The 27,000-nt window shown below is 48.9% G+C and overlaps 1 protein-coding gene across 3 annotated transcripts in view; it reads left to right on the top strand.

The window, feature by feature from the left end:
* Positions 1-24,701, top strand: part of ILDR2 (immunoglobulin like domain containing receptor 2) — a 62,907-nt gene extending 38,206 nt beyond the window's left edge. For all 3 annotated transcript variants that reach the window (XM_042924926.1, XM_042924924.1, XM_042924925.1), the window contains 6 exons: positions 736-882; positions 2,012-2,188; positions 10,554-10,667; positions 15,185-15,401; positions 16,772-17,453; positions 18,772-24,701. In XM_042924926.1, coding sequence (XP_042780860.1) covers positions 736-882; positions 2,012-2,188; positions 10,554-10,667; positions 15,185-15,401; positions 16,772-17,453; positions 18,772-18,807 — 1,373 coding nt within the window. In that variant the 3' untranslated portion in view covers positions 18,808-24,701. The remainder of the gene's footprint in view (positions 1-735; positions 883-2,011; positions 2,189-10,553; positions 10,668-15,184; positions 15,402-16,771; positions 17,454-18,771) is intronic.
* Positions 24,702-27,000: the final 2,299 nt, after the last annotated feature.

Raw genomic sequence — 27,000 nt, 5'->3', positions numbered from 1 at the left:
GGCTATTCAGCAAGGTCAACCTGAGCGTGATCAAACCGAGCCATTCTTGGGGGCGTGGCGACATCATATTCTCCACCTGAGTCTTTGTCTCTAGATTTCTCTAGCCATGGTTTGTTCCACAGGTTTTGTTCCAGAAGGTTTCGATCTCAGCCTTGATGCTGAGTCCGGGAAGGGTGTTACGGGGTGGTCAGCAGGGAAAGTAGATGAACACATAAGGAACCTGGACCACTTAATTATGTGCCGGTTTAGACGGTGGAGACATAGAGAACTTTCTCTCAAGGACTTATATTTTTATAGGAAAGAGTAACTTGGCCGCCAAAGGAACATATTCACAGAACCCACCTCTTCGTAGCTCAGCAAGCAAGGTTCCTCCTCTCCCCAGCCGGGGAGTCTTTCTGTTCTCGTCCCATATTTGTTCTGACGCTACAGTTGATACTGTGAACCTTTTGCCCAGGAGGGGGCCCCGAAGCTCCCCCATCACTTTGTGCTGGTCGTTAGGTGTGCCTGGTAGGCCCTGGGCAACCTTCTCCCCTCTTCCCCATGACCCCCCGAACCCTGTGAAGTCTGCACTTCTCCCTCTCAGAGCGCCCCCTGAGTTTGGGGGCTCCGTGCCCTGTTACGAGGTTCTCCCCCAGATCCCTCCCGCCCACTCCTCCCACAGTAGACAGCCATGAGAGCGTGCCTGTCCCGACAGCGGGCCACCTCAACCGTGGGTTTCTCTGTGCGTCCTTCCAGAGTGGGTGTTTGTTGGCCTGGTGATCCTGGGAATCTTCCTCTTCTTCGTCCTGGTGGGGATCTGCTGGTGCCAGTGCTGCCCTCACAGCTGCTGTTGCTACATCCGCTGCCCATGTTGTCCAGATTCCTGCTGCTGCCCGCAGGCCTGTGAGTAAAGTGACTAGTGGGGAGATGTAGAATGATCGCGAGAAATGTCACCTCACCATCAGACAGCTGTGTACCCTGAGCTCCTTCTCCGCCTCCTTTCCTTCCACCTTAAAAGTTGGTTGTTCCAGGCTCACACCTCTGCTGGGAGCCCCCGGCATCCTGAGATGCCCATTGCTGTTTGCCTTCTCACCTGCCTGCACCTGTCCATACTTCTCATCCACACCAGTCACCCCTGCGTTTGCGACTCTCATTGGCACTATTGATGAAAGGAAGGGCAGCTTCCAGATGTCAGGTTGTGGGTAAGGCTTTTGTCCTCTCTTCAGGCCCTCAAGCTAGAGGAAAGGCCGTGCCTCTCGGATGCAGAGAACTCCTCTTTTAACAAGCAGAGTATGCAGACTGCAGCCTTTGAGTACCATCCGGCCACGGATGAGTTTTATTTATTCCCGTGACAAAATGGTCCACAAAGGGACCAGTCCTTACTTGGGGATTCACGATTTTACCTGAATGGCTGAGCCCGTGTAGCCACCAAGTTGGGCACCCCGGCCATAAGCCGAATACATCTTGAAGGAGAAAGACATACGTGCATCTTTAATATTCTTAGGATTAAAGCAGTTTCCAGGAGGAGTCAGGTTATTTGCTCTGCCTTTGAGATCACAGAGCAGGGCCAGGTGCAAGCTCATTACCTGCTCTGCCTCTCTAGAAGAGGTTTGGGGTCCTCCTGGGACCCAGGAGGGTGACATGGTCCTAGGCCTCCTCCGGAGGGACGGAGGCAGCCTACAGACAGTGTGGTTAGCAATGGGCCGTGCCGTCACCGCGGACTGCCATGACAGCTCCTAGTACTGCTTAATTACTCAGTTGCCAGGTCCTAAACACTGTAATTCCTTATGTCATTGCTTTTGGTGGAGCTGGAGGAGTCCAAGGGGGTGGGGGAGAGTGGTTCTGATGAGTCAGTTCAGGCCTAGGAGAACACACAAACACACACACACACACACACACACACACACACACACACACACAGAGGCACACATCCAAGAGCTCCCGTAAGCGCATCCTCAGGGAGTTTTGGTGTGAGGGTTGTGGAGGGTGGGACAATAATATAATCTCTTTTGCTCTTCATCTCCCTCCACAGTGTATGAAGCAGGGAAAGCAGCAAAGGCCGGGTACCCTCCCTCTGTCTCCGGTGTCCCCGGCCCTTACTCCATCCCCTCTGTCCCCTTGGGAGGAGCCCCCTCATCTGGCATGCTGATGGACAAGCCGCATCCACCTCCCCTGGCACCAAGTGACTCCACTGGAGGAAGCCACAGTGGTAAATGTAGTTCCAGACCGCCCTGCCCCATGCTCCTCTCTGGCTTCCGCTCTGGTTCCTTCCTGATAAGAACCATCAGCTCAGTGATTCTTCTTTGGAAAGTGACGGCCTCCATTCCAGAAGTGGGATCTCTCTAGCTCTATCAGATGTCATCCGGAACGCATGTCAGGCTCTCCAAGGGCTGCAGGATGTAGCTGCCCCTGCTTTCTTCCCAGACTCCTCAATAACTAAGATGATGAGGAAAAGAGGCAAGGTACCCGTTGAATGTTGGCCATCCAGTGAATAAATAGTTCTTTCAGCCCTACCTAGGGTTCAGGACTGTTGCACTACAGTAGGTACTGTGAGGAACACTAAGAAGTTTAGGACACGGTTTGCCCGGGAAGCGGTACGGCCCAGCCAGGGAGAGACAATAGACTTTTATTAGGACAGTTAGATGCTGTAAAGAGTATGGTGCTGGGAATTCAAAGGGCAAAGAGCTGAAGCAGTTACAGGGTGTTCAGGGAAGAGGTGTATTTGAGCTGGGCCTAGAAGAACACAAAGGAAAAGGAGAGCAGACAGCGGGTTGCTGGGCACCCCCAGGAAGGACACATGGTGGAAGCCTGGGGCTGGAAGAACAGGGTGTGTGTTTGACAGTCTCCAACTTGGCTGACTGGAAGACAGTGGGAGGCTGTAATGGAGCCTCACCCAGGTGAGGGAGGGCCTTGAAACCCCTTCAGGAGAGCCGGGACTTGGTGCCGTAAGGGAGTCGGAGCCACTGCAGGCAGGTTCCCGAGTTCTTGGAGAGGTGCTGTGCCAACAAGGCAAGTGGGAACGGAAGAGAGTGGGATCAGCGATCCCGGGCTGAGAGGTGACTGAAGCCGTTCAGGGGGTGTGAGAGCATCCGGGTCGTGATGGAGGCCATGGAAGTTGAAATGCGCAGGTAGATCTGAGAGGTACTTCGAAAGAGGAAGCAGGTAGGACTTTAGGGAATGCAGGAAAGGGGAGGCTTCAGGATGAGTGCAAGCTGTCCCGTGATGCACACCATAGACAGAGTTAAGGAATTGGTAGGGAGAGCTTATGTGGATGGAGACGAGCCCTGGTATTTAGGGCATGATGCATTCGTGGTTATTGGCGAGGGCACAGGGGTAGCAGGGGTGGAGAGACGTTAAAATGTAGCTTTCCGGGAGGTGTCTGAACAGGATTACAGAGTAGTAACGATTAGACGTGTGTGAAGTCTATTTGGAAGGTAACTTAAATCCCTAGGTGTGGATGAGCCAGCAGGGTTGGTAAAACAGACACTTCTCCCCTGGAGGTATCTGGACTTCCTTCGGTGGGTGCGGGAAGAGTATCCGGCCCACTGAATGACCTGTCCGTGCTGGACCCCGGACGGAGTGGATATCTTCAGTGAGTAATTGGTATTTGTGGGTTTGTTTTTTTTTTTTTTTTTTTTTTTTTTACCCTCTCCCTGGAACTATTAGTAGAATTCTGACGTCTGAGCCTGGGAATGAGTCACAGACTGAGAAGTAAAAGTTAATGATCAAGGACGCACAGAGCATTGGAGAGATAAAGACAATATAGTTCATTTCTCCCAAGGATGGAACGGGAAAAGAGACGTTAATGGAACTTGTCTCATAATCGGTTTGTGGCTTCCCCTTTCTCCAGTCTTTGTATCCTTCCTGCCCACCAGAACCCATTCCCTCTTACTTTTTGGAAATGGATTCTCGTAATGAAATGATTCTTACTCATAGGGTGACAGATGCTTCCTCTCTCCTGATTTCAACCTTTTTCTGGTTCCTGCCATACTAACCAAGTGCAATTAGAGGTGGCTTGAGGGGGCGCCTGGGTGGCTCAGTCGGTTGAGTGTCCGACTTCGGCTCAGGTCACGATCTCACAGTTCGTGAGTTCGAGCCCCACGTCGGGCTCTGTGCTGACAGCTCAGAGCCTGGAGCCTGCTTCGGATTCTGTGTCTCCCTCTCTCTGTCCCTCCCCCGCTTTGCACCGTCTCTATCTCTCAAAAAAATGAATAGATGTTTAAAAAAAAACGTTTAAGAAAAAAAGAAATGGCTTGAAACATAGGAACACTTATTATTTCACAGAGCAAGAAATCCCAAGGAAAAGTGGCTCCGGGGGTTGCTTAATCGATCAGTTCAGGTAGCACCACTGAAGGACTGAGTTCTTTATAGCTTTCGTTCTGTCCTTCCAAGCTGGCTCCCCTTATGATCCTGTGGTGACTGCCATAGTTCCAGGTACTAAATGCATTCAGAGATAGAAAAAGATATGCTTCTGCCTTGTGCTGCTTTTCTCAAGAGTGAGGAAACCTTTTCCAGAAGCCCCTCCCCCTTCTTACAGACTTCTCGGTGGTTTTATTGGCAAGAATTGTGTCCTGTGCCCATTTCTATACCAGATTGGCTTGAACTAATCGAGACGCATCTCTTAGGCCAAAAACACCTGATCACCTTGGAAATGAACAAAATCAGGGTTCTGTTAGCCAGCAAAAAGGGGAAGATGCACAACCAATGTTAGCCACAGCTAGTCTGGCCCAGGTTGTCATCGTCTGGTTCACTGAGTCAGGATAGCATTCCTCATGACCCCTAGTGGGCACATTTCTGTCCTCATGGCCCCATGGACAGAATTATTGATGGCATTTGGTTATTTGTTAAGAAAAAGGTGGCTTAAGCCAATGTTCTGTGTACATTATTTGTTAAAGAGTGTTAGAGATGTTAAGAAGTGCTGATTTATAAAGATGTAAGTTTAGCCTATTTTATATTTATATGCTAGCTCAATTTTAGGGTAATCATCTAGCAATAGTGATTTTTCAGATTACATTTGTATACAGTGCCCTTTTGAACCCTCTGGGTAGTTGGAAAGGCGTCTTTGATGAGCTGTGTGTAGTACAGCCAGTCAGTTACCAACTGGGAGAGAGAAGAGGCGCCTTGATTGCCTCCCCCGTTCTTCTTGGCAGCTATTTGAGACCTCTGTTGCAATAGAAGAACTCTCTCCTCCTGTCCTGCCCTGGACTCGGCCTCTTCAGCTTTGTCAAGGTTCTCTCTTTATTGAGTAGCCCACATTCCATCCCAGTCTCCCCTCCCCTTGCCAGACTGTCTTGCTCTAGAGACTCCTTCCTAGCAGCATTCAAAGCGTGCCTAAATCTCTCCACTAAAATAAAACAACAATTTGCAAAAACCTCGTAGTCCTTGGATGTTGCTTCCCTACCCCTTTTCTCCTTTTCACAGCTGAACTCCTTCAACGTTTCGGATGTTTCATGTCTCCATTTCCTCCGCTTTTCGCCAACTCCTCGACTAACTGCCATCTTGCTATCGCTTTCGCTACTCCAGAAACAGTGCTTGTGAAGATTGCCTTGTGGCAAATCTGATCAGTGCTTCCCAGTTCTTAACCTCCCTTGACTTCTCAAAGCGTTTGCCACCCCTGCCCCACTCCTCTCTCTTTGCCTTCCCCAACACGTTGGTTAGTAATTTTTCCTACTTATTTCTCTCTACGCTGGCTGGCCTTCCTCCTGTTTTGTCCAAGGTCCTCTCCCTGGGAAATGTTATCTACTCCCACGGCTTCAATCATGTTTTCTATGCTTATGACTCCCAGTCACCGTCTCCAGCCCCTCTCCTGCTCCTCAGTCCCATGTACCCAACTGCCTGGACATCTCACAGGCATTTCAAACTCGGACTCTAGGAAGTCAAATTAGTCTGCTGTTTTTTGACTGCAAACCAACTCCTGCATTTCTTGTCACAACAGGTGGCCCTCTTGTCCACCCGGCAGCCCCAACCAGAAGCAGGGACCTCGTCCTCATCTCTGCCTCACTTCCCTCATCCGGTTGGTCACCAGGTCCCTCGGATTACACCTCAAAATAACCTTGAATCGGTTTACTTTCCTCCACCTGTATTGTGCTATCCTGGTCCCTGCTACCCCCATCTCTCACCTTGATTAATGCAACTATCTCCTGCACTGGCTTTCCACAGCTACTCTTGCCTTGTTCTCATTTATTTTCACATCCACCTGGCCTCCCCTCATTCTTCTTACAAAAGAATTGAGTAGGCAAGTAGGGTTTTGAAATGTCATTTTCAAAACTAATAAGGATATGCGTCTATATATATGCCTACTGTATGTATACAGAGGATATGCAAATTTTAAACATCACTTCTCCCACAACTGAGCTGCTATCACCCTGGGGGTGGAATGTGGCAGCTGTTCCATCATCCATAAACAGCCTTACTTAGCTCATTAAGATAGGGTAGGAAAAACAAGGCTATATCCATGGGTATCTGCCTCAGAGACTTCTTCTGCAAGTTTTATAAGTTAGGCTTGGCTGTAAAGGAGAAATTAACTGAAAAGTAGCTGATTTCCAGTCAACTGGGTCAAACATATCAGCCCAACTACTTTAACAATAAGAATTTTTGTAGTTTGGCATCAAAATGAACATCCCAATATTCCCTCCCCGCCAGAACCAAAGTTGCCGAGGCTAATCCATTCGAGGAGTTGAAGTATGAAGAGTCACACCAACCAAAGGACTTGGGCCAGACAGAGCTTGAAAAGATAAATAGATCCCCCATCCATGCTAAACTGAAACATCACTGGTGGGGGGTGGGGGGGAAGTCATTTTCCAAAAAGGGCTGGACTTTGGCCAATGGTCCAGGACCTGTCTTTTTAAACTATCACCACACATCAGAGAGTTCTCGGATCTTCAGGCAAATTACAGATAAAAATCAACCTGACACCATTTTACTTGTTTTCATGTAAGAAAAATTTGATGCATGCCTACGAATTTTCCCTCACAGAATTTGCTGTCTAGCAAAATGGGCATTGGGGGTTTGTGAATGGAAATAAAACGAGTAAAGAGATACAAAGCAGTGTATGACAAGACTGTTCTCTGATGCAAGCTCAGAGAAGGAAAAGTCTCATCTGCTTGGCGGGATGAAGAGAGGTTTTCTGGTGTTTTAAATGCTCCTGAGCATATATGTGACACAGAGCCAGATTCTGCCAGGATGAGAGAACTTGTTTTCGTTCTAGTGTTAGTGTGCTACACAATCAAACTTACAGTTTTCAGTTGAAAAAAAGAAACCCCTTTTTGCAGGGAGAATGGCCTAGCTTTTTAGCTACTGAAACCAAATAGATGATACCTCTGAAGTGTAAATGTCAATAATTCGTCCTCGTCCTTCTCGGCAAATCGGAGGGATTTAGATTTCTGAAGACATTAGCTGAAGTCAAGGCAGAAAGTATCTATTCTCGTGGAGTCTCTTTATAATGCCAGGATTGGAAGGTGAGACAACTGTCTTCATTTGAGGCTGTCAATAGTTACTGTAACTTTTCAGGGACATGATAACCTGTGCATACATCATCAAACCTGTCTCACAAGGAGGAGTGTGATTTGTTATAATGACACAGAAAACAATCTGTGCTCTACTCCAAGTTGCAATTAACGGAGAGGTTTCCAGCTGTTGCTCAGAGAGGCGGCCAGCTCTCACCACCAGGGGACAGCTGGGACATTGTTCCAATAAGGCAACACCTCCCCACCTCCACTTGATCTCAGTATGACTGAATGTTTACCATACAGTGCTTCACATATTTAAAACACCTGGCTGAAGGCAGAGCTCAGGTAGGGTAGGCCCCTTCCCTAATGCCTATAGTAACTGCTAGTGTTCTCCTTTAAAAAATAACCATCAATCATGGCAGCAAAACTGACCTAAACCTTGCTGCTCCCTCAGGCTATCGTTCAAGTCCTCCCCTTCCTGGCCAAAACCCTCTGACCAACCAACCACATGGCTGCTTCTGCCTTACTCTGCAGTCCCTTGTCATATAGTTTCCATTCCTGATTTCTGTTCATTCGTTCGTTCGTTCGTTCATTCATTCGTTCATTCACTCATTCATTCATACAAACACATGTTTCTAGGGTCTACAGTGTGCTAGGCTCTGTGCTTGTGCTGGAGATGCAGAGATAGAACCGGTCCTTGTCCTCAGGAACATTAGAATCTAGAGAGGGAAACTCTACAGGAAATACTCTTTCCAAGGAAATCATTACCCCCCGCACCACCCTCAGACTAGCACCAATTCAGCTCAAACGTTTATTAAGTGCCTACCAAGCACTGTTCTGGGCTTTACACTGATCTAGAATAAGACTTCTTTTCCTTCGAAAATCTTTGGGAAGATGAGACATTTATACAAATAATTTGGAACAAACTAGAGCGTATTGAGGGTCCTAGTGAAACTTCCAAGTAAATGATTTATAAGAGAGAAATGAGATGGGGAGAGAGAAGAAATAGAACTTTATAGCTATGAGAATCAGAGAAAGCTTTTGGGATGTGGTGCCATTTGAGCTGCCCCTGATAATTACAAGGAACTCAAAGAACTCTACCGATTTGGTCTTCGTTGTCCTCTTTTTTACCTTGTTAAATTTTTTCTATATCTGTCTTCTCTTCCTTGTGAAGAGAAAGGTTGGGAAGATTTAAAGTTGGGGAAGTACTGGTTGCATTTTATAGACATTAAAACCAGGTACTTGATAGGTCATCATTTATTTGAGGCCCCTCAATAAACCAGCCACGTGCCTAGCAGTGCCCAGTTCCCTATTTCCTAGCCCTGTGTTTCATCCATCAGACATGACTGCCTCAGAACAGACATAGCAGTTCCGTGGGATAATTGCATTTTAATTGAACTGTCTGTACTACTGTGTAAACGCCTCTGCAGAGATGGAAGGAAGAGTGTGTAGCTTGATAAATAAAATCATTCCTGCTAATAATTGCTTCTGCATAAGGATTACGGATCTAACCTCCAGGAGAAGGTGCCACTTAAAAGCGTGTGCTGAGATTCATTAGTTTTTTTTTTTTTTTTTAAAGTAATTCCACAATTGGAGATGAATCTGAACTGCCCAGAATGTTCTCATATAGAAAATTGGTGCACCTGCAAATGGGTGTGGGGGCGTTCTTTCAGTTTTCCGTGCCAGGGCTGCGATCAGAGTGCTGCGGAATGCTGTATTTTAATCTTCCATGGACATAGTTTGTGTGTGGGGCTTTGTCCACAGCCAGGGTAAGGTGACCAGAAAGCAGAAAGCGGAGTCCCCTCTGGAGGCACATGCAGTCATGTGGTTTCTTTATGGCATTCGCCCCGCTTTGGGAACAGAGGACGTTGGGGGTTGGGTCACTTTCTTCCATCCCGTTGTAGAGTCCTGACTGCCTAGAAGATAGGACGACGTCTCAGATCCTCCCACCCAGGGCACATCTACGAGCATTTCCTACTCTGGGCTTTCTCCTCTTGTCTTTCCTACAACCCCTGACTCCTAGGCTCCAGAGAGGCTTCAGTCAGACTACATGGTTCCAGCCCTGGTGCTGCCAGTAATGCTTGAGCGAGTTATGAAATCCCTCTGAATCAGAGTTTTCTCAACCATAAAATGAGGCTGCCGGAACTTCATTAGGGGTTGGGAGGAATGAACGTCCATTAAAGCATTTAGCACCGTACCTAGCACATTTATAGTGCCCAATGAGTGTTGTCTCTTGCCATTATTGTTATGTCCCCATCCCATTCCTTCCCTTCTCTTGTTTCCCTTATCTGTGAAGATTAGACGTGCCCGTGTCTGATCACCCTTGAGGCTGGTATTGGACTTGGCTGATACTTAAGTGATATGGGGCTTCGACAGCCTTTGTATCTGACAACATGAGGGATGGGAATGTAGGAGATGGTGTTCTCTCTCAGGCTTTAGTTTTGTTTCTTATTAAGCCCTGAAAATAACGCCTGCTTGTAACCACGTAGCGGCAGGTTGAATTTATCATGTCTAGAATGTGGTATTCCCTTTCCTAAAAGGAAAATGTTAAAGAAATAAATGGAACCATACTTAGCAATCCGTGTGGTTTGCACCTTACGTGGCCCAAATGTATATCATAGTCTCTAATCCCAGTTATGGAGTTTCTGCGTCATCTCTCAGGACACTGGAGGCTTTCAGGCCACCTTTGTCAAGGTCCCTGATGTTTGGGTGTCTGTTTTCTTTCCATGTGCTCCTACCAAGTGAAGATGTGATCCTCAGATGGTATAGAATGATCTGTCTAGAAAGCAGTCTTTTTTTTAGTGTGAGTATACTTCCCTGAGCGTTGAGAAGATGATCTTTAAGTGGAGCTATAGAAGGTCAGAAAGCAGGAAACAGGATTTAACAAGTGACCCCAAATGTCCTGTCATAGAACTTTGTTATTTACCTGCTGTTCCTCCGTTTCCAGGGGCACCATCTGATAAAAGGGATCTCAGGTATGGTTCCATCAGTATAAATATAGATGACTATTTCTGGGTGATTTCAAGAAGAGTTGTTATAAGCGGGGACCATGTTTTTCACTTGGTACAATAAATGGAGGCCCCCTCCTGCTTTTCTCAGCTCACCTTCCTGTCCTTTCCTTAACAGTTCGCAAAGGCTACCGGATCCAAGCGGACAAAGAGAGAGACTCTATGAAGGTCCTGTACTACGTCGAGAAGGAGCTGGCTCAGTTTGATCCGGCCAGAAGGATGCGAGGCAGATGTGAGCATCTCTTAGTTCCGTGTGATCTGCGCGTCACGCGGGAGTTCAACGCTGAAGGGGATTCGGGGGTTACCAAACTCGGGCAGCCCTGAGCTCTCAGGGTTAGAGCTAGCAAGGGTGCCGGTGACATCCTGAGGACAGTAGCCTCAAGTACACACAAGGGAGAGAAAGGGCTTCTGGTGCGAGGAGTAGAGCAGGTGTGTGTCCCTTGGCTTATGTTGTATCTCTCCATGGAGTAGCCAGCATGTTGGGCCTGTGCAGTCCTGGGGTTGGAAATACTTTATTCGAAGAGTCTCTCCCTGCTACTCTCTTTAAAACAGACTCAAAACAATGACAAAAGATGTGCGTTTTTTTCCCAGCACGAAAGCCCCCATCATTGAACAACGGTCCAGCTGCTGACTTGCTAGAGGGAGGGCCTCGAGGCAAGTGAACGAGCAAGTCTGCCAAATGAATCTACAAAAAGGAGGCCCGACGTTCCTCTGAGATCCCCAGCAGCAGAGACCGAGGGGCTAGCAAAAAGGGTGTCCCTCTCGTCAAGAGAACCTTTAAATCACTGAGTTGCAGGGCCCCAACCTTAACTCACTCGCAGCCCGTCGGACGCTTGGCAGCCGACACGGCTGATTATTTGGCGTGGGTTCCAAATTACCTTCCGTGATGAGGGGCAGCACAGGGCAGGTCTGACGTAGATTCGCTAATTATCAAAAGGGTGCTGGCGGGCCTGGTGGTAAGGTCACAATGTCTGTCTCTCTTTGAACCCTCCTTGCCTTGGAAGCAAGGAGAGACTCGATAGAATTGTTGGGGAAACAGTCCCAGACTAGAGGCACTTTATTCAGATTAAGGACAACATATTCCTCCCAGTTTGCAATGCTAAATTCATCCTGTCTGGGCTGCATCCTCCCACCGCAGGGACTATAAAAAGACAGTCTCCAGATTGGAATGTCAGGAATGCAGATGTCACTGCACTTGACAAGTTAGTTGTAACGTGTTGTCATGGAGCCCTGTGAGGGGACACAGACAGGGATCAAGGAGAAGGAGCCTGGGAGGAAATCTGTGAATCTCACAGCTCAGAGAAAAAGTTAAAACCTGAGGCTAAAACTAAAACGATGGGTGCCGGTTTAGGTGATGTCTCCTGCCTACCCGGAGGGTCTTGGGGGACTGACAGATCATTAATGTCATGGAATCTTAGCATCCATGGAATCTTAGCATCTTAAAGATGGCTGAGGTCAATCTTTGCAGTGTACAGATGAGGAAACAGAAGCCCAGAGGGTTGAAGTGACCGGACCAGGACGAGAACCCAGCTCTTCTGATTCCCAGTCCTGTGCTCTTTACCCAAGAAATTTTTGAGCAAACTGGATGGCTCCGTGGCTGCAGAGGCTGTATCTGTTTAGAGATCACAGCCTTTTACCTCCTAGGACTTTAGTATGTTAGAGCTGAAGAGACTGAGGTTGTTGAATCCACCTCCCTCATTTAAAAAGAAAATTTTGGGGGCGCCTGGGTGGCTCAGTCGGTTGAGTGGCCGACTTCGGCTCAGGTCATGATCTCGCGGTCCGTGAGTTCGAGCCCCGCGTCGGGCTCTGTGCTGACAGCTCAGAGCCTGGAGCCTGTTTCAGATTCTGTGTCTCCCTCTCTCTGACCCTCCCCCGTTCATGCTCTGTCTCTCTCTGTCTCAAAAATAAATAAACGTTTAAAAAAATTTTTTTTCAAATAAAAAAAAATAAAATAATTTTTTTTTCAAATAAAAAAAAATAAAAAAAATTTTTTTAAACATTTATTCATTTTTGAGAGACAGAGAGAGAGAGACAGAGCATGAGTGGGGGAGGGCAGGGAGAGAGAGGGAGACACAGCATATGAAGTAGGCTCAGGCTCCAAGCTGTCAGAGCACAGAGCCCGATGCGGGGCTTGAACTCACGAGCCACGAGATCATGACTTGAGCCGAAGTCGGACGCTTAACCGACTGGGCCACCCAGGCGATCCCATCTCCTTCCTTTTACAGAGAAGAAAAGGGAGGCAGAGAGGAAAAGTGCTAGAACTGGGTTGACATTACAATAATTGCACAGAGATGAAGTAGGAATATAGTTCACTTGACTTTGAGAGGTTCTGTTCCTGAAGAGCAGAGTAAACCCTGGGGTGGATCTTGGACGTGGGACGGTCTTGAAGATCTCCTTGTAAAACGGATCTCCTGGTTTCAGGTTGGGGCAAGATTCTGTAAGAACTGGGGATTTCAAGTTCATGAATATGCTAGCCAGGAAGATCCTTCTTCCTCTTGCCCCTTGTAAGTAGGGGGTTGCTCTTGGGATGTTTTTAGTCCAGGATCCTAGTGCAGTGATCTGTAGACAACAGCTACCAGGGCAAATATGTTCCACCTCCTGTTTTTGTAAAAAGTTTGTATTGGAACAGAGCCATGCCGGTTCACGTATATATCGACTGTGGCCGCTTTCGCGCTACAATGGCAGGGTGAAGAGTTGTGACAACACGGCTTGCAAAACCTAAAATATTTGCTATCTGGCCCTTTACAGACAAAGTCTGTCTTCCCTGTCCTAGAGTTACATTATTAGGTGTTCGTGAAGCAGGGACGTTGATGTGTATGCTCGATGCGGCAGAAATGTTAGAGCCTCAGACATCCTAGATAGTCCACCAGTATGAATGGTGAAACAGAGTAGCCCTCACTGTGTGGACAAGTGGGAAAAGTCCATTATTCCCTGAAGTTTAAGGAAAGTTCTGAGCCAACAATGTGATCGTTCAGCAGTTTCACTTGATGCATTTTATAGTTCTCTTCTTTTTTTAAAAAATTTTTTTAATGTTTATTTATTATCGAGAGACAGAGACCAAGCATGAGCATGGGAGGGGCAGAGAGAGGGGGAGACACAGAATCCGAAGCAGGCTCCATCCAGGCTTTGAGCTGTTAGCACAAAGCCCAACGCGGGGCTCGAACTCACAAGGTGCCAAACTGCAAGATCATGACCTGAGCCGAAGTCGGACGATTTACCGACTGAGCCACCCAGGCTCCCCTTATAGTTCTCTTCTGTGCTGTTCCCAGGAGATTCGAATTCACTGAGATCATGAGAAAAGGAAGGTTCTAGACTGTTTAATCAGTAGTATCTGAGTTATTCTTCTTTAAAATGGGCACTAACTAGTCCATTCTCCTCAGAAAGAGGAAAAGGTTTAACAATTAGATTATAATCCAAAACCAACTGATTGCATGACCAAAATGAATGACATTTCCAGTAAGCCCAGATCTGGTAGAACAGGACAAGGACACTGTTTATGCAGTGGTGGGGAGGCCCTTCCTTTCCTCTGTGGGTGGGACTCAGCAAAATTCTCTGCTCCTCCAAGGACCGATGGGGGTAGGGAGGAGAAGTAGAGGGGAACCTGAGACGCATATTTGTGCTGCCCACATCCTATCTTGGCTTACCTTTTGCTCAACAGCCAGGCCTTACACCTTGTAAATGTTGATTTTGATAATATTTTGAAGTTCTAACCAAAGGATTGTAGAAAACAAATGGATCCAGTTACATTAGAAATAGATTCGCTAGATGTGTTTTTTTAAGTAAAATGATATTCAATCCATTTCAAAGTTCTATAAATAAATAGTTGGGTTTTTTTTTTTTTTTTTTCTTTCCAGACTGCGATTCTGGTCTTATTCACAAGTGCTTATGCAAAATGCTACTTAGGGCCCTTTAGGGAAGGAGCAAACTGTGGCCATCCCCTCCTTAGAATTTTGTAGGAAGAGTACAAGTGGAAGCCCATAGACCATAGTGCAGCCCAATCCCCCTTTCCTTCCCACACCTCTACACAACTGTCCTAGCCACCCGTGGCTGCACACTCCTGGAATCCTCTTTAGGGAGGCAAAGAAGTCTTTGTAGGCCCTGGAGATGGACGTGGTGCCAAGTGGGAAGGATATTCCAGGTTCCTGGATGAGTATCCAGAAAGGGAAAGAATGGATACGAGGTATGCAGTCCCCTTGATCCTGTGGACTGTGCTCTGTGGTGAGGGGCACGGCTGCAGGAGGCTGGAATGGGGTTCCTCTGAAGCATGGGGCTGTCCCGGCTCTGAAGGCCCGTCTTGGGACTCAGGCAACAGTAGGGAAGATCTTGTGAGCTATGACTTCTCTTTTTGCCCCTTTTGGCTCAACATGCCTGGGATCGTCATGGCTTTCACCCAACAATACATGGAGAAAAACACTGGAACAAGGATGATGATGCACTAGGAGGAAACCAGCTGCAAAAGAGCCCAAGTTCTGGGAAGCCTGCCTTCGGTGGGGCAGTAACAACTGTTTTCCCATTCCACCAACAGAGAATGCGGGAAGCCTTCCTCCTGATAAGCGAGTGGGCTTTTGGGTGGAGCCAGTTCCCGGCTGAGCTCGGAACACAAATCCCATTAGTTCAGGTCTATAACCAACCCTGGACAGGACTGAGGCCTTCGGGAGGGAGTTTCCCCAGAGCCTCGGTCCCAGCCCTTCACAGAGCTCCCACCCTAATATGTAGAAAGCTCCCTCACGTCTGGTTTTGTCCCTGCAGATAACAACACCATCTCGGAACTCAGCTCCCTGCACGAGGAGGACAGTAATTTCCGCCAGGCGTACCACCAGATGAGAAGCAAGCAGTTCCCTGTGTCGGGGGATTTGGAGAGCAATCCTGACTACTGGTCAGGTGTCATGGGAGGCAGCAGCGGGGCAAGCCGGGGACCCTCAGCCATGGAGTATAACAAAGAGGATCGGGAGAGCTTCAGGCACAGGTGAAGGTGGCTGCAGCAGGCAGCTTTGGTGCCGGGTGCTGGTGGCCGGAGCTCGGAGGCTGTTACTTTCTGACAGCGTCTCTGTCTCCCCTTCTAGGCTGTCCTGCCGCATCTCTCTGGGCTATTGAACATCCCCTTCTCACATTAAGTTTTTTATTAACTTTTTAAAAATCTTTATTCATTTTTGAAAGAAAGAGAGACAGAGCGTGAGCAGGGGAGGGGCAGAGAGAGAGGGAGACACAGAATCCGAAACGGGCTCCAGGCTCTGAGCTGTCAGCACCAAGCCGGATGTGGGTCTGGAACTCACAAACCGCGAGATCGTGAAGCTGAAGCTGAAGTCGGTCGCTTAAGTGGCTGAACCACTCAGGCGCGCCCCACCCCCTCACATGTATTAAGCAAGGGAACACTTAAGACACCATGTGTAGAAGTAATCATTCAAGGCCCTTTGAAATGGGCACCGTACTGAACCTTAATGCACCTTATTAACTACGTTTCCTGATTAACCTTATTAACATTTCCCTGCCCTTCTCATATTTTATCCTATAACCTCTAAAAATTCCCACCCATCACCCCCATCATTTGATCATTGTTACGTGAAAGGTAAGATGCCAGACACGTTATATATGCTGTTGTATTTGATTCTCATAACTCTAAAAGGCAGGTACTGTTAATGTCCCCATTTTAAGTTGGGGCGGGAGGGGGGCTGAAATTTGCAGATGTTGAGGAGCTTGGTAGAGTCACCTGGCCAACGACTATGGGAGGCCAAGACGTGCACCCTGTTTTGTTTGGCCGCTTCCCACTGAATAGGACCAACACCATTCCCCTGTCCTTTATCTTGAAGGACACTAGACGTTGTCTTTCTCTCAGACTGACCAACTGCAGGTAACTTGCAGAGATAAATTGACCCTGGGCTCTGAGGCAGGAAATGGGCTCTTTGTATATCACCAAATATTACAGGGCATTCTTGGGCTACGACTGTGTGCATCCCAAGCCACCCCAACCCACGCTGGCTTTGAGGGTGTGAGGAGACATGTGGCTGTCAACCAGAAGTCACATAATGATCGGAAGGCCCCGCTGTGTGTTTCAACACCATATATATATCACCAAGTATTTTTACCTACAACTCCGTCTTGATCCTTGGCACGAATGCAGGAGCTAGCCACGGCCGCCCTCGCTCTACTTTGAGAGTCCGGGGTGTCAGAGGTGTCCAAGGCCGCTCAGCCGGCCAGAGCACACGGCGCTCTCGCGTCCCACTCAGACCCCTCCCCCCCTCCCCCCGCCGGGCCCCCGGGGCCCCCGGCGGACGCGCAGACCCCGGTTTAGGGCGCCAGGGCCGGCTGACCGTCGTCTCCTCTGCCCTCTGCCCTCAGCCAGCAGCGCTCCAAGTCCGAGATGCTGTCCCGGAAGAACTTCGCCGCCGGGGTGCCGGCCGTCTCCATGGACGAGCTGGCCGCCTTCGCCGACTCGTACGGCGCGCGCTCCCGCCGGGCCGACGGCGACAGCCACGAGGCGCGGGGCGGCGGCCGCTTCGAGCGCTCGGAGACGCACGCCCTCGGGGGCTTCTACCAGGACGACTCGCCCGAGGAGTACTACGGCCCGCGGAGCCGCAGCCGGGAGCCCCTGGGCGACGCGGGCCGCGCCTGGGCCCCCGGCACCCCGCGCCGGCGGCCCGACGACGCGCCCCTGCCGCGCCTGGTGAGCCGGACGCCGGGCACCGCGCCCAAGTACGAGCACGCGCCCCGCGCCGGCGGCCTGGAGCGCCAGGCGCGGCCCGAGGGCGCCAGCCGCGGCGGCAGCCTCGAGACGCCGTCCCGGCTGAGCGCGCAGCTCGGCCGTCGCAGCGCCTCCTACTACGCCTGGTCGCCGCCCGGCACCTACAAGGCGGCCTCGCCGCAGGGCGACGACGACGACTCGGCCGACGACGACGACGACGACGCGCTGCCGCCCTACAGCGAGCGCGAGCTGAGCCGAGGCCCGTCCTACCGCGGCCGCGACCTGCCCTACCACGGCAACTCGGAGAAGAAGCGGAAGAAGGAGCCCACCAAGAAAACTGTGAGGCCGAGCCTGGCGCTCCTCGGGCGGGGAGCCGTCGGTGGGGGCGGGGGAGGGGAGGGCAGGGCAGGGGGGAGGCTCGGGGAGGAGGGCCAGGTGCCGGGGGCCCGGCCGCCGGCTTTGGGAACGCGGATGCCAGGCCGGGTTTTGCCCACCTCGCTCTGCCCCGGACCAGGTGAAGGCAGTAAGCAGGGGGCCCTGGAGAGTTGCCAAACGCAGAAATTGCGGGGGTGCAGATGGAGCGTCTCAGATCCTTAAGAGCAGCTTTAAGAAGCGTGTGGCGTCAGGGATTCGAGAATCGTTACCACCACAGACGTTTGGTGGTGGTGGGGGGGGGCTTCTGAGATCTGTGTGCAGAATGTGCGATGCATGCGTGTAGATGCGTTCCCACCCCCCCCCCCCCCATCTCCCACCCCTTGCGGGAAGGGTTGCATAAACTTCCGGATGCGTTCACAGCCCGGAGAAGGTTAGTAGCTACTGCCGTGTTTGAAGGACAGCTCACTTTCCTCCTTGACATTTTGTTGAATGTAAACTATAAATTGTGCTCTGTGTATGTGAAGGAAGCCTTTCGGTCCCTGCCCGGTTAATTGTCTCTTTTGTAATTGGCCTTACATAGAGTGTATTGTTCTCTCTCTAAATGCCAAGGGCAGCCCGGTCCGCCCCTCCGCCCCCAGATGTGAGCTCTGGAGGTCAGAGTATCGCCAGGGGACAGTCCCAAATGCCCACTCTTGGTTGTCAGAATGCCTCTGCCCCCTGTGCTCTGAAGACCACTCTGCCGGCCCAAGGGCTTACCCTCCCCCCTCAGTTACCCTGCTTCTTCCACCATTTTGTTTTTCGTAACTCAAGGTGGACCTTTCCTTTAGTGTGCAGTATGGGGAGAGAATATGAATGGGAAAAAGTTCTGGCATGACTCGTAGCCCCTCCAAAACAATTAAGCATCTTTTGTTGTTCTTTAAAGAGTAAAATGAGATGACCTGTGAGGTACCGTGAGCAGGGAATGAACTTTAAGGTTATGTCAGGTTTACGGTGCGCCGTCCGCACTAGCGGTTATGGAGCTGTAAACGTAGTTAGCCCTAAAGGGCTGGGAAGTCATTGTGCGGCCACGGAACTAAGTTCCGTCAGATGCGTGTTGGCTTCAGCACCAACTGAGGCTTAGGAACTATAGCCATAAGCCTAATGAAATGCCCTAAGAGTCAGGGTGCGCCGGGCTCTGAACAGTTGGGTTGTAGCCTCTGCCCAGGGGACCATCCGCTGTGTTGGGTTGGGGTTCTTTAACCATCGTGTGGCTTAACATTGGGCTCTTTCTGCTCTTTTCCAGAGTGACTTTCCCACCAGGATGTCCCTTGTGGTCTGATGTTTGTTTTCAAGCCGTCTCTCTGGGTGACTAGAAATCAGAAGCGGACTATGGAGACAAGACACAAATCCAAGAGCCAGCAGGCCCGGGACCTTCTCTGGGCACCACCTTGGAAGATTTGACCTTTGCTTTGGCAAGGGATGGGGGGGGCGGCCTTTAAGGGGGGGGGGGCTGATTCCAAACTTCAGCGTACATCTAACTGGTGTGAGAAACAAGATGACTACGTTGTGAGAACATTCCACGCACGGAGTGTCTCATCCACTGAGTTCATCCTGCCTGATGTTTTTCCTTAGCCAAACCGGGATTCCTTTTCCAATTCTTAAAGGGAGTTAGCTCTGGACCACCGATCCCTGGAAAATGCCTCTGCCTACGGTATGTTCTTCTATACTTCCTATGCTGTGCTTAGAGACAGAAGAACTTATTACTACCATTAGAAGAAGGCCTGATACTGACAACAGAAGATAGCTTTAGGCAAAGTATACCTTTTACCCCCGTCTCCCAGTCACTAGTCAGTGACTATTGTCACGCTAAAATCAGAGGGCCTTTGGTGAGCTCAGTGACAGTGACCTGCTGGACGATCACAGAAATGACTTCAACTTGCCGTTTCGAATGACATGCCTTGAGTGGCTGCAACAAAACAAAAGAGTATACGTTTTTGAAGAGCTGTGCAAGTGGTATTTCTTTCTCCACTCTGAGAACATAAACTGCTTTTTCTCCTTCTGCTGTGCACAGTGACATCTGAGTCTCGGACATTAAGGGCTCTCCTCACCCTCCTTCTCCAGGACTTTTCACATGGCGGTGCCACCCACAGAGCCCCACCTCCCTCTGCACCCTGATTAACTTGTCATCAGGTGCCTTTTGATAAACGCTTAAAATACACACATGGAAGAGAAGGGGAAGGGGAAGAAAAAGGACAAAGCAGTAAGTAGAGAAGAATGAAAAAGAATTTAAGAGGAAAAGAATATACGATCTCGTTATGTTTTGAATGTGGGCCATTTCCCCCACAGATTCCACTTGATCTTCTCTGGTTTTGTACTTCACTTCCCGTGAGTTGTTTCTGCCATCCCAGCCCTGCCCTTCCAGGACACCGGAGATGGTGGAGTGTGCAACTCTTCGCCTCATCAGATTGCTGCTCTAGATGCTTTGGGAAACAAGTGATCTGGCTCTCTCAGGAAGCAACGCTTCCTATTCCCACCCTTGCCTAAATGACAGATTTTGCCTAAATCCCAAAGCTAGATATCTCTGGATGTTGTAATTTGTGTAGATTGCAAAAAAAACAAAAAAAACCCGGCCATAAATTCTTCCCTTCTCATCAAGAGGTGCGGCCTGTTTCTCTACCCCTTACATCTGGGATTGGCCATGTGATTTGATTTGGCCGGTGGCCCAAAACATATGTAACACAAGCAGAGACTTGGAAAAATTTTTGTGCATGGGGCCTGTTTTCTCCTGCTGCTCTTGGAAACCCTGCAGTTGCCACTAGGTGCACAAGCCTGGGCTGTCCTGCTGCATGATGAGAAAAAAAGGCCCGGTCCCCCTGCCACCCTGACAGCCCATCAAGTCTCAGCTGATCGCAAACACCGGCGTGAGCCAGCCGCGACCAACAGAAGAACTGCCTCGCTGAGCCCAGCCCAAGTTGCTGATTCCTGCTCAAGGCTGAGAAGTTGGTGCACCTGTTACGTGTTCCTTTCTCTTCGAGGAAAAGCTATTTCTTCTTGTCTGGATGTTCTTCATCCCTGACTCCATCTCACCTAGGTGTCTCACAGTCTCCACTTTTCTTTGGCAAACGTTTGTCAAAGCTTTTCACCCCACACCCCACACCATTGTGGTGGGACACACGGTTGGGTCAAATCCCCGGAGGACAATGATGCCTGGCCTCCCAGCAGTGGTAAATTTTTTTATCTTTGAATCCCCGGGCAACCTACGAAGGTTTCTTCTTCAGCAACTCCTTGGTCTTCTCCAGAGCCACCTGATTGGAGCTGGGCCCTATTCTCAGAGTACCATTCCACTGGTATCCATTTACTTCGTGACGTGTCCAAAACAGTCCTGCGTGTGCAGTGAAATAAAGAAGTGGCTGGTGGTGAGGGTCAGAGGATGAGTTGACATCACTGCTTGGAGGAGAACTGGCCCACCAAGCGACTTTGCAGTGGCTTCGGCCTGTCTGAGAGGAACCAGGGACGGTTCAGCCCAGCGCTGGCACTTCCAAGGGTGGGGGACACAAGCCATAACCCTGGTGCTGAGTTTTAGACTTGCTGGTGTGTCCCTGGCCTCTAAGAGCCTAGGTCTAGTCTGTTTGTTTTGGCCCCAGTTCAGACGGAGAAGATGATTAAACATCATCATTTCTTAGTCACCAGCTTTGGATTTCAACTTGCTCAGGCAATTCTAGAGAATATTGGGTAGCTGTAGTAGCTATTATCTCTTTATACTGAGCACTGTGTCAGGCTTCTCTCCACCAAAGAGCCCCATAGCACCAGCTGCAGAGACCAAACATATTGCTTTTGTTAGCCGAGGGCATGTATGATTTTGGTGAAGGTTAGGGGAGTCGTGGAAAAGAATTATTAAAATTGGAAACCTGCAGTTCCAAAGACAAAACTACAGACAGACAACACAATAAAAAACACAAAGATGACAGGCTACTGAAATAACCTGGGGAGATAGGACCAGGTTGTCCCCTGTAGGGCTGCATAAATCACTGAAATTTCCAGGCCTTCGGCCAGGAGAGAACACCTGTTTCTGGGTATGGGGACGCAGACTGGGTTGACTGCACAAGTGAAAGTAAAGCTGGCCATCCTCGGCACCCCGGCTTTTCTCAGTGGGTCCTTTTGTTTCTTCCCTGAATAGTGTTTCCCACGTAGGACGGACTTAACGCGTATTAGCTTCCTTCCTAGGTTCCATTGGGTACAAAATAAGTCTTGTGGAAGACATGGTCTCTGTCCACTGGGACCCTGCAATTGAACAGGCGAAATAAGACATGCCCAAGAAAGAATTAGGAGATTTTATGCATATAATGTGAAATATTGCTATGGATAAATTATAACAAACCCAGAGAATTAAAGTTTTTAAATTTAAATGGGTATATTTTGATATTTAAATGTTGTGTGTGTGTGTGTGTCCATCCGTTGTATTTAAAGATATGCTCAGTGTCCTGAAAAGCCAGTGTTAAAAAAGTCTGACTGCAAGAGGTGAATTCGGATGGGGGAGGGGGGAGTACAAGGCCCAGGGCCCAGTGGGTTGATGGAGGAGCTGCTGTGTTTGCCTGTGAGTCACAGCTGAGTCAGGGCTGTGTTGGATAAGGGGGCGTGGATGCAGGTGGCAGGAGGTATCCCCCAGGACTGCTTCTTTAGGTCCTGCGTAGACTCACCAGGAAGCCCGGGACACTTTGGTGGCCCCGGTGGTACATGTCAGCTGTCCCGCCCAGGCGTGCTCCCGGGGGAGCTCTGCGTCTACTTATCCAGGGGCTCCATTCCGCAGCCGTGAGTGTTGCTGGCCACCGTCACCCGTCACCCGCACGGAGCAAGTCTGGCGGAGATAATGGGCCTCTCCTCTCCCTTCCCGAGACCGTCCCTCTGCCCCTGGCACAGGACTGTGCAGAGTGGGGGTTGGGAAGAGGCTGCCACCGGAGCCCGAGGCGCTCCGTGCTGAAAACAGCCACGCCGGTAAATAGTTCTAAATAGTCTGAAAGACTTCACGTAGGCAATCTGATTAGACGTCAGGCAGCCTTTTCGGGAGGCTGAAGTCACAGACACTGCTGTAATCCAGCCCCCCCTTTTCTTTGTGGCCGGAGAAACGAACCGTCACTGCCATTAGTGAAATCACAAATCTGATTTAGCCTTTAGACTCCAAGCCGTTGCTGCTGGGTCAGTGTTTCCCCAAATTGCCTAACCATACAAATTACTTGATTGCTGTTAAACATGTAGTGTTGGGCCCTGTCTTGGAGATTTATTGGGTGGGTCTGCAGCGAGGACTTGTTCTTTTAACGTACGTTTCAGAAGAGTCCTGTGATCAGATGCGTTTGGAAAATGCACTAGATCGTAACTAAGGTGCACCCCAGTCTCGAGGCCTCCTTGGGCTTTGAAATTTTTGTTTAAACATCTTGGGGGGGGGGTCCCTTCTACTCCCTTGGGGCTGGCAGTGGTGAAGCACCCAGCAATCTGGCTGCCACGGTGGTAACTGACTCGCCAGGGTCCAGGGGTAGGAGAACTGTCTGAGGCAGAGAGAAAGGAAAGCTAGGAGCACTCCCAAGAACCTGTTCTAGATGTTTCTAATCCTGGAAAAGTGATCTGTTGTGACAATCCCAGATCTGACAAGAATTACAGGTAATTTTCTCATTCCCTTGATGTCATTCTGAGCAAAACTTAGATCGTGAATAGAAAGGAAACAGACCATTGGGAAACGGCAAATCATTTTTTGAAGCAAATTGCCAGCCTGGCTGTGGTCAACACCCACTGCCACCTTAAGGTCCAAAGTCGGATGGATGGGCAAGAATAACAAAATCTACATTATATCCCCTTCCAACGTCAGATTTAGATGATGCTAGAATCTTGCAAGAGTTGAAATTGATTTATAGGATGTAGAGATCCAAATTCACCAAAATAGGGCCTCAGGTACTTAAAGTCCTAGAGAAAAAAAGTGCCTAGTTTTTGTGTGTGTGTGTGTGTGTGTTTTTTTTCCTGCCAGGATCCTACCTCCTAGTCACCTGGGAAGCTGATCCACAGAGCTTGAAGTGAGGGGCTTTTGCCACCAGAGTGGAACAGAGATAATGCTGAGCTGCTTTAAGCGGCAGCCTGAGTTTTGGCATGGCCTGAGGGAGATAAGAAGGTTAATAGTAATAGTATTTGTGTTATTTTTGTGGCGTATTACTGTTTACAGAGCACTTTCACATGCATTCTATCCTTTGATCCTTACGACACCCTCCTGCCTTGGAGGGAGGGAGGGTGGATGTCGTGACCTCATCAGACAGAATGTAAAGCCGAGGTTGAGAAAAACTAAGTGATTTGCCTATAGTCCAAAGGCTTTTAAAGTCATAGAGCCAGGCCCTCTGTCTTGGATTCTTCCCGGGCAATTCCTACAACACCTGCAGGACGGGGATCCGGCTGGTTTGCACCCGGTGCAGAGTCCTGGACCCCGTGCCCACCCACGCGCCGCCGGTGGGGCAAGGCTGCGAAGCCGGCCACTGGGGCTGCCCCTCACTGCCCCGCGTCACCCCTCAAATGTGGCTCTGCATGGATCCAGCCTCCCTCCACGATGGTTTCTTTTTCATCAGCCGTGCTGTTGGGGGTGGGGGGGGTGGGGGGAAAGGACGTGACAAAAAAGGCACTTGAGATTTCAGAACCCTTCCTGAAGAGGAATTTCTGAGCCAAACTAGAAATTGATCTAGACTCAGAATTCTGGGGACTGGGGGCAACCTGCTTAGGCGTGAAGTATCTGGCACCGTCACTGTATCTCGGGGATTTTAGGTGGCACTAAGAGGGACTAGAGGTAGGAGACGATGCAGCTGTTTAGTTAGAAGTTTTGTCAGGGTTTCTCGCTGGGGCTGGACACGCGCCCATGTGGTCCGGCCCCTCTCTTCTGGGAAAGCGAAAAGAGGCACGAATAACTTCGCTCTTACCTTGGCTGTAAAGGCAAAGCCACTTTATTAACAAAGGCATTAGACAGTACCCCGCGAGAGTTTTCCTTGTGGGACCGCGCAAGAGGAATCGAAGGAACGACAGGGCCGAGGGGCCCGAAATCTGTTTCGTGGGAGTCACGTGCCCGGCTATTTTGTGCCTTGTCTGTGGCATCAAAACTAAACTGTTGTTGTATCGCTGTTGCCCGTGATTTTTTTTTTTTTTCGGTGTCAAACATACAAAGTGACTTTGGTTGTAATGTTTTAATCTAAATAAAGTGTTTCACCTACATTTGTTATCAAGAACTCGTAATTAATACCTATGTCTGATCGTGATCTGACGTTAAAAGACCTCAGCAGGAAAGAAAAGATCACGTAGGACTGCCTCGGGTTGTTGTAAGGACTGTAACAGAGGGGTTAAGGACTGTTAACAGAAGGCCGCGGGACCGCAGGGGAGTCAAGTCCTAGCAGCAGAAGGATGTTTTCACAGACTTTCATAAGCCATGGGCTCCATAGCTTCTGTTGTCACTCTCCCTGCTCCCCACAGGCCTACATTCAGGAGGAGATAAGGGGTAGGAAAGACGGCTGGACAATGTGATGGTACCTGGCTCCTTTTCAAAGAGGGCACGAAATGGCACTTGGGGAAGGGAGGGGGAAAAAAGCTATTTGTGGGAGAAGGTTTTAAGTTCTAAAGAGATCTGAAAAATTCCAGAGATCTGAAAAATATTTTTTTTATTAAAAAACAAAAATTTTTTTTAATGTGTGTTTATTTTTGAGAGGGACAGAGCACAAGAGTGGGAGGTTGCAGAGAGAGGGAGACACAGACTCCGAAGCAGGCTCCGGGCTCCAAGCCGTCAGCACAGAGCCTGATGCGGGGCTCGAACTCACGAACCGGGAGACCATGAGCCGAGCCAAAGTCAGATGCTCAACCAACTGAGCCACCCAGGTGCCCCTAGAACTGAAAAATAATTAAGAGAAGGCCACTGAAAACTTTTGTTGGCGGAAGAAGGGATCAGTACCTCAGGGGTGTAGTAGTCCTCTTATTGGCTAGGCCTTCTCAAGGGAGTCTCAGATTCTAGGGTCCTGGTTCAATGGAAAACCTGTCATTTCTTGAAGCATCTGGACTCAATTCTCTCAGTAGTCAACTTAAAAACGTTCCCATGTCGGGGCGCCTGGGTGGCTCAGTCCATTGAGCATCCAACTTCGGCTCAGGTCATGATCTCACGGTTCGCGGGTTCAAACCCCACATTGGGCTCTGTGCTGACATGTCAGAGCCTGGAGCCTGCTTTGGATTCTGTGTCCCCCTCTCCCTCTGCCCCTCCCCCACTCATGTTCTGTCTCTCTGTCTCTCAAAAGTGAATACAGATTAAAAAAAAAAAAAAAAAGTTCCCAGGTAGATTTAACTTAAAGATAGACCCCAAAACAATTTAACTCTGATTATCTCCTCTGGACTTACTGCTGTTTTGTCCATTGTTTTATTTATCTTGATAGGCCAGCTTTATAAAATATTGTGTTTAGAAAACTAAAATATTGGTTTATAAAATGTTTATTTAGAATCATCCACATTTTTTTCTACACCTTTTCTTTCTGCATTTCCGACCTTCTTTAGAAATCTTTTCCCTTCTTTCTTTTTTTAAATTAATTAATTTATTTTGAAAGAGAGAGAGAGAGAGAGAGGGAGAAAGAGAATCCCAGACAGGCTCCGTGCTGTCAGTGTGGGGCCCATGATGCGGGGCTCTATCTCAGGAACCTGGAGATCATGACCTGAGCTGAATCAGTTACTTAACAGACTGAGCCACTCAGGCGCCCCTCCCTTCTTTCTAAAGGAAGTTTTCTCTAGTGATGGTCTATTGGTAGGATACTCTATCAGTTTTTGTTTATCTAAGTCTTTACTTCACGTTCTTAGGAGATAATTTCACTGAGTATACAATTTTATTTATTTTTTAATATGAAATTTATTGTCAAATTGGTTTCCATACAACACCCAGTGCTCATCCCAACAGGTGCCCTCCTCAATGCCCCTCCCCCACCCTCCCCTCCCTCCCACCCTCCATCAACCCTCAGTTTATTCTTAGTTTTTAAGAGTCTCTTATGGTTTGCCTCCTTCCCTCTCTGTAACTTTTTTCCCCCTTCCTCTTCCCCTCCCCCATGGTCTTCTGTTAAGTTTCTCAGGATCCACATAAGAGTAAAAACATACGGTATCTGTCTTTCTCTGTATGACTTATTTCACTTAGCATAACACTCTCCAGTTCCATCCACGTTGCTACAAAAGGCCATATTTCGTTCTTTCTCATTGCCAAGTAGTATTCCATTGTGTATATAAACCACAATTTCTTTATTCATTCATCATTTGATGGACATTTAGGCTCTCTGACCTCAGCTACAGCAATTTCTTACTTGACACATCTCCAAAGGCAAGGGAATTAAAAGCAAAAATGAACTATTGGACCTCATGAATAAAAAGCTTCTGCACTGCAAAGGAAACGATCAACAAAACTAAAAGGCAACCAACGGAATGGGAAAAGATCTTTGCAAATGATATATCAGACAGACAAAGGGCTAGCATCCAAAATCTATAAAGAGCTCACCAA

Source organism: Panthera leo, chromosome F3, assembly GCF_018350215.1.
Source record: "Panthera leo isolate Ple1 chromosome F3, P.leo_Ple1_pat1.1, whole genome shotgun sequence".
Lineage (NCBI taxonomy): Eukaryota > Metazoa > Chordata > Mammalia > Carnivora > Felidae > Panthera > Panthera leo.
This window is presented reverse-complemented; position numbering and strand designations above follow the sequence as displayed.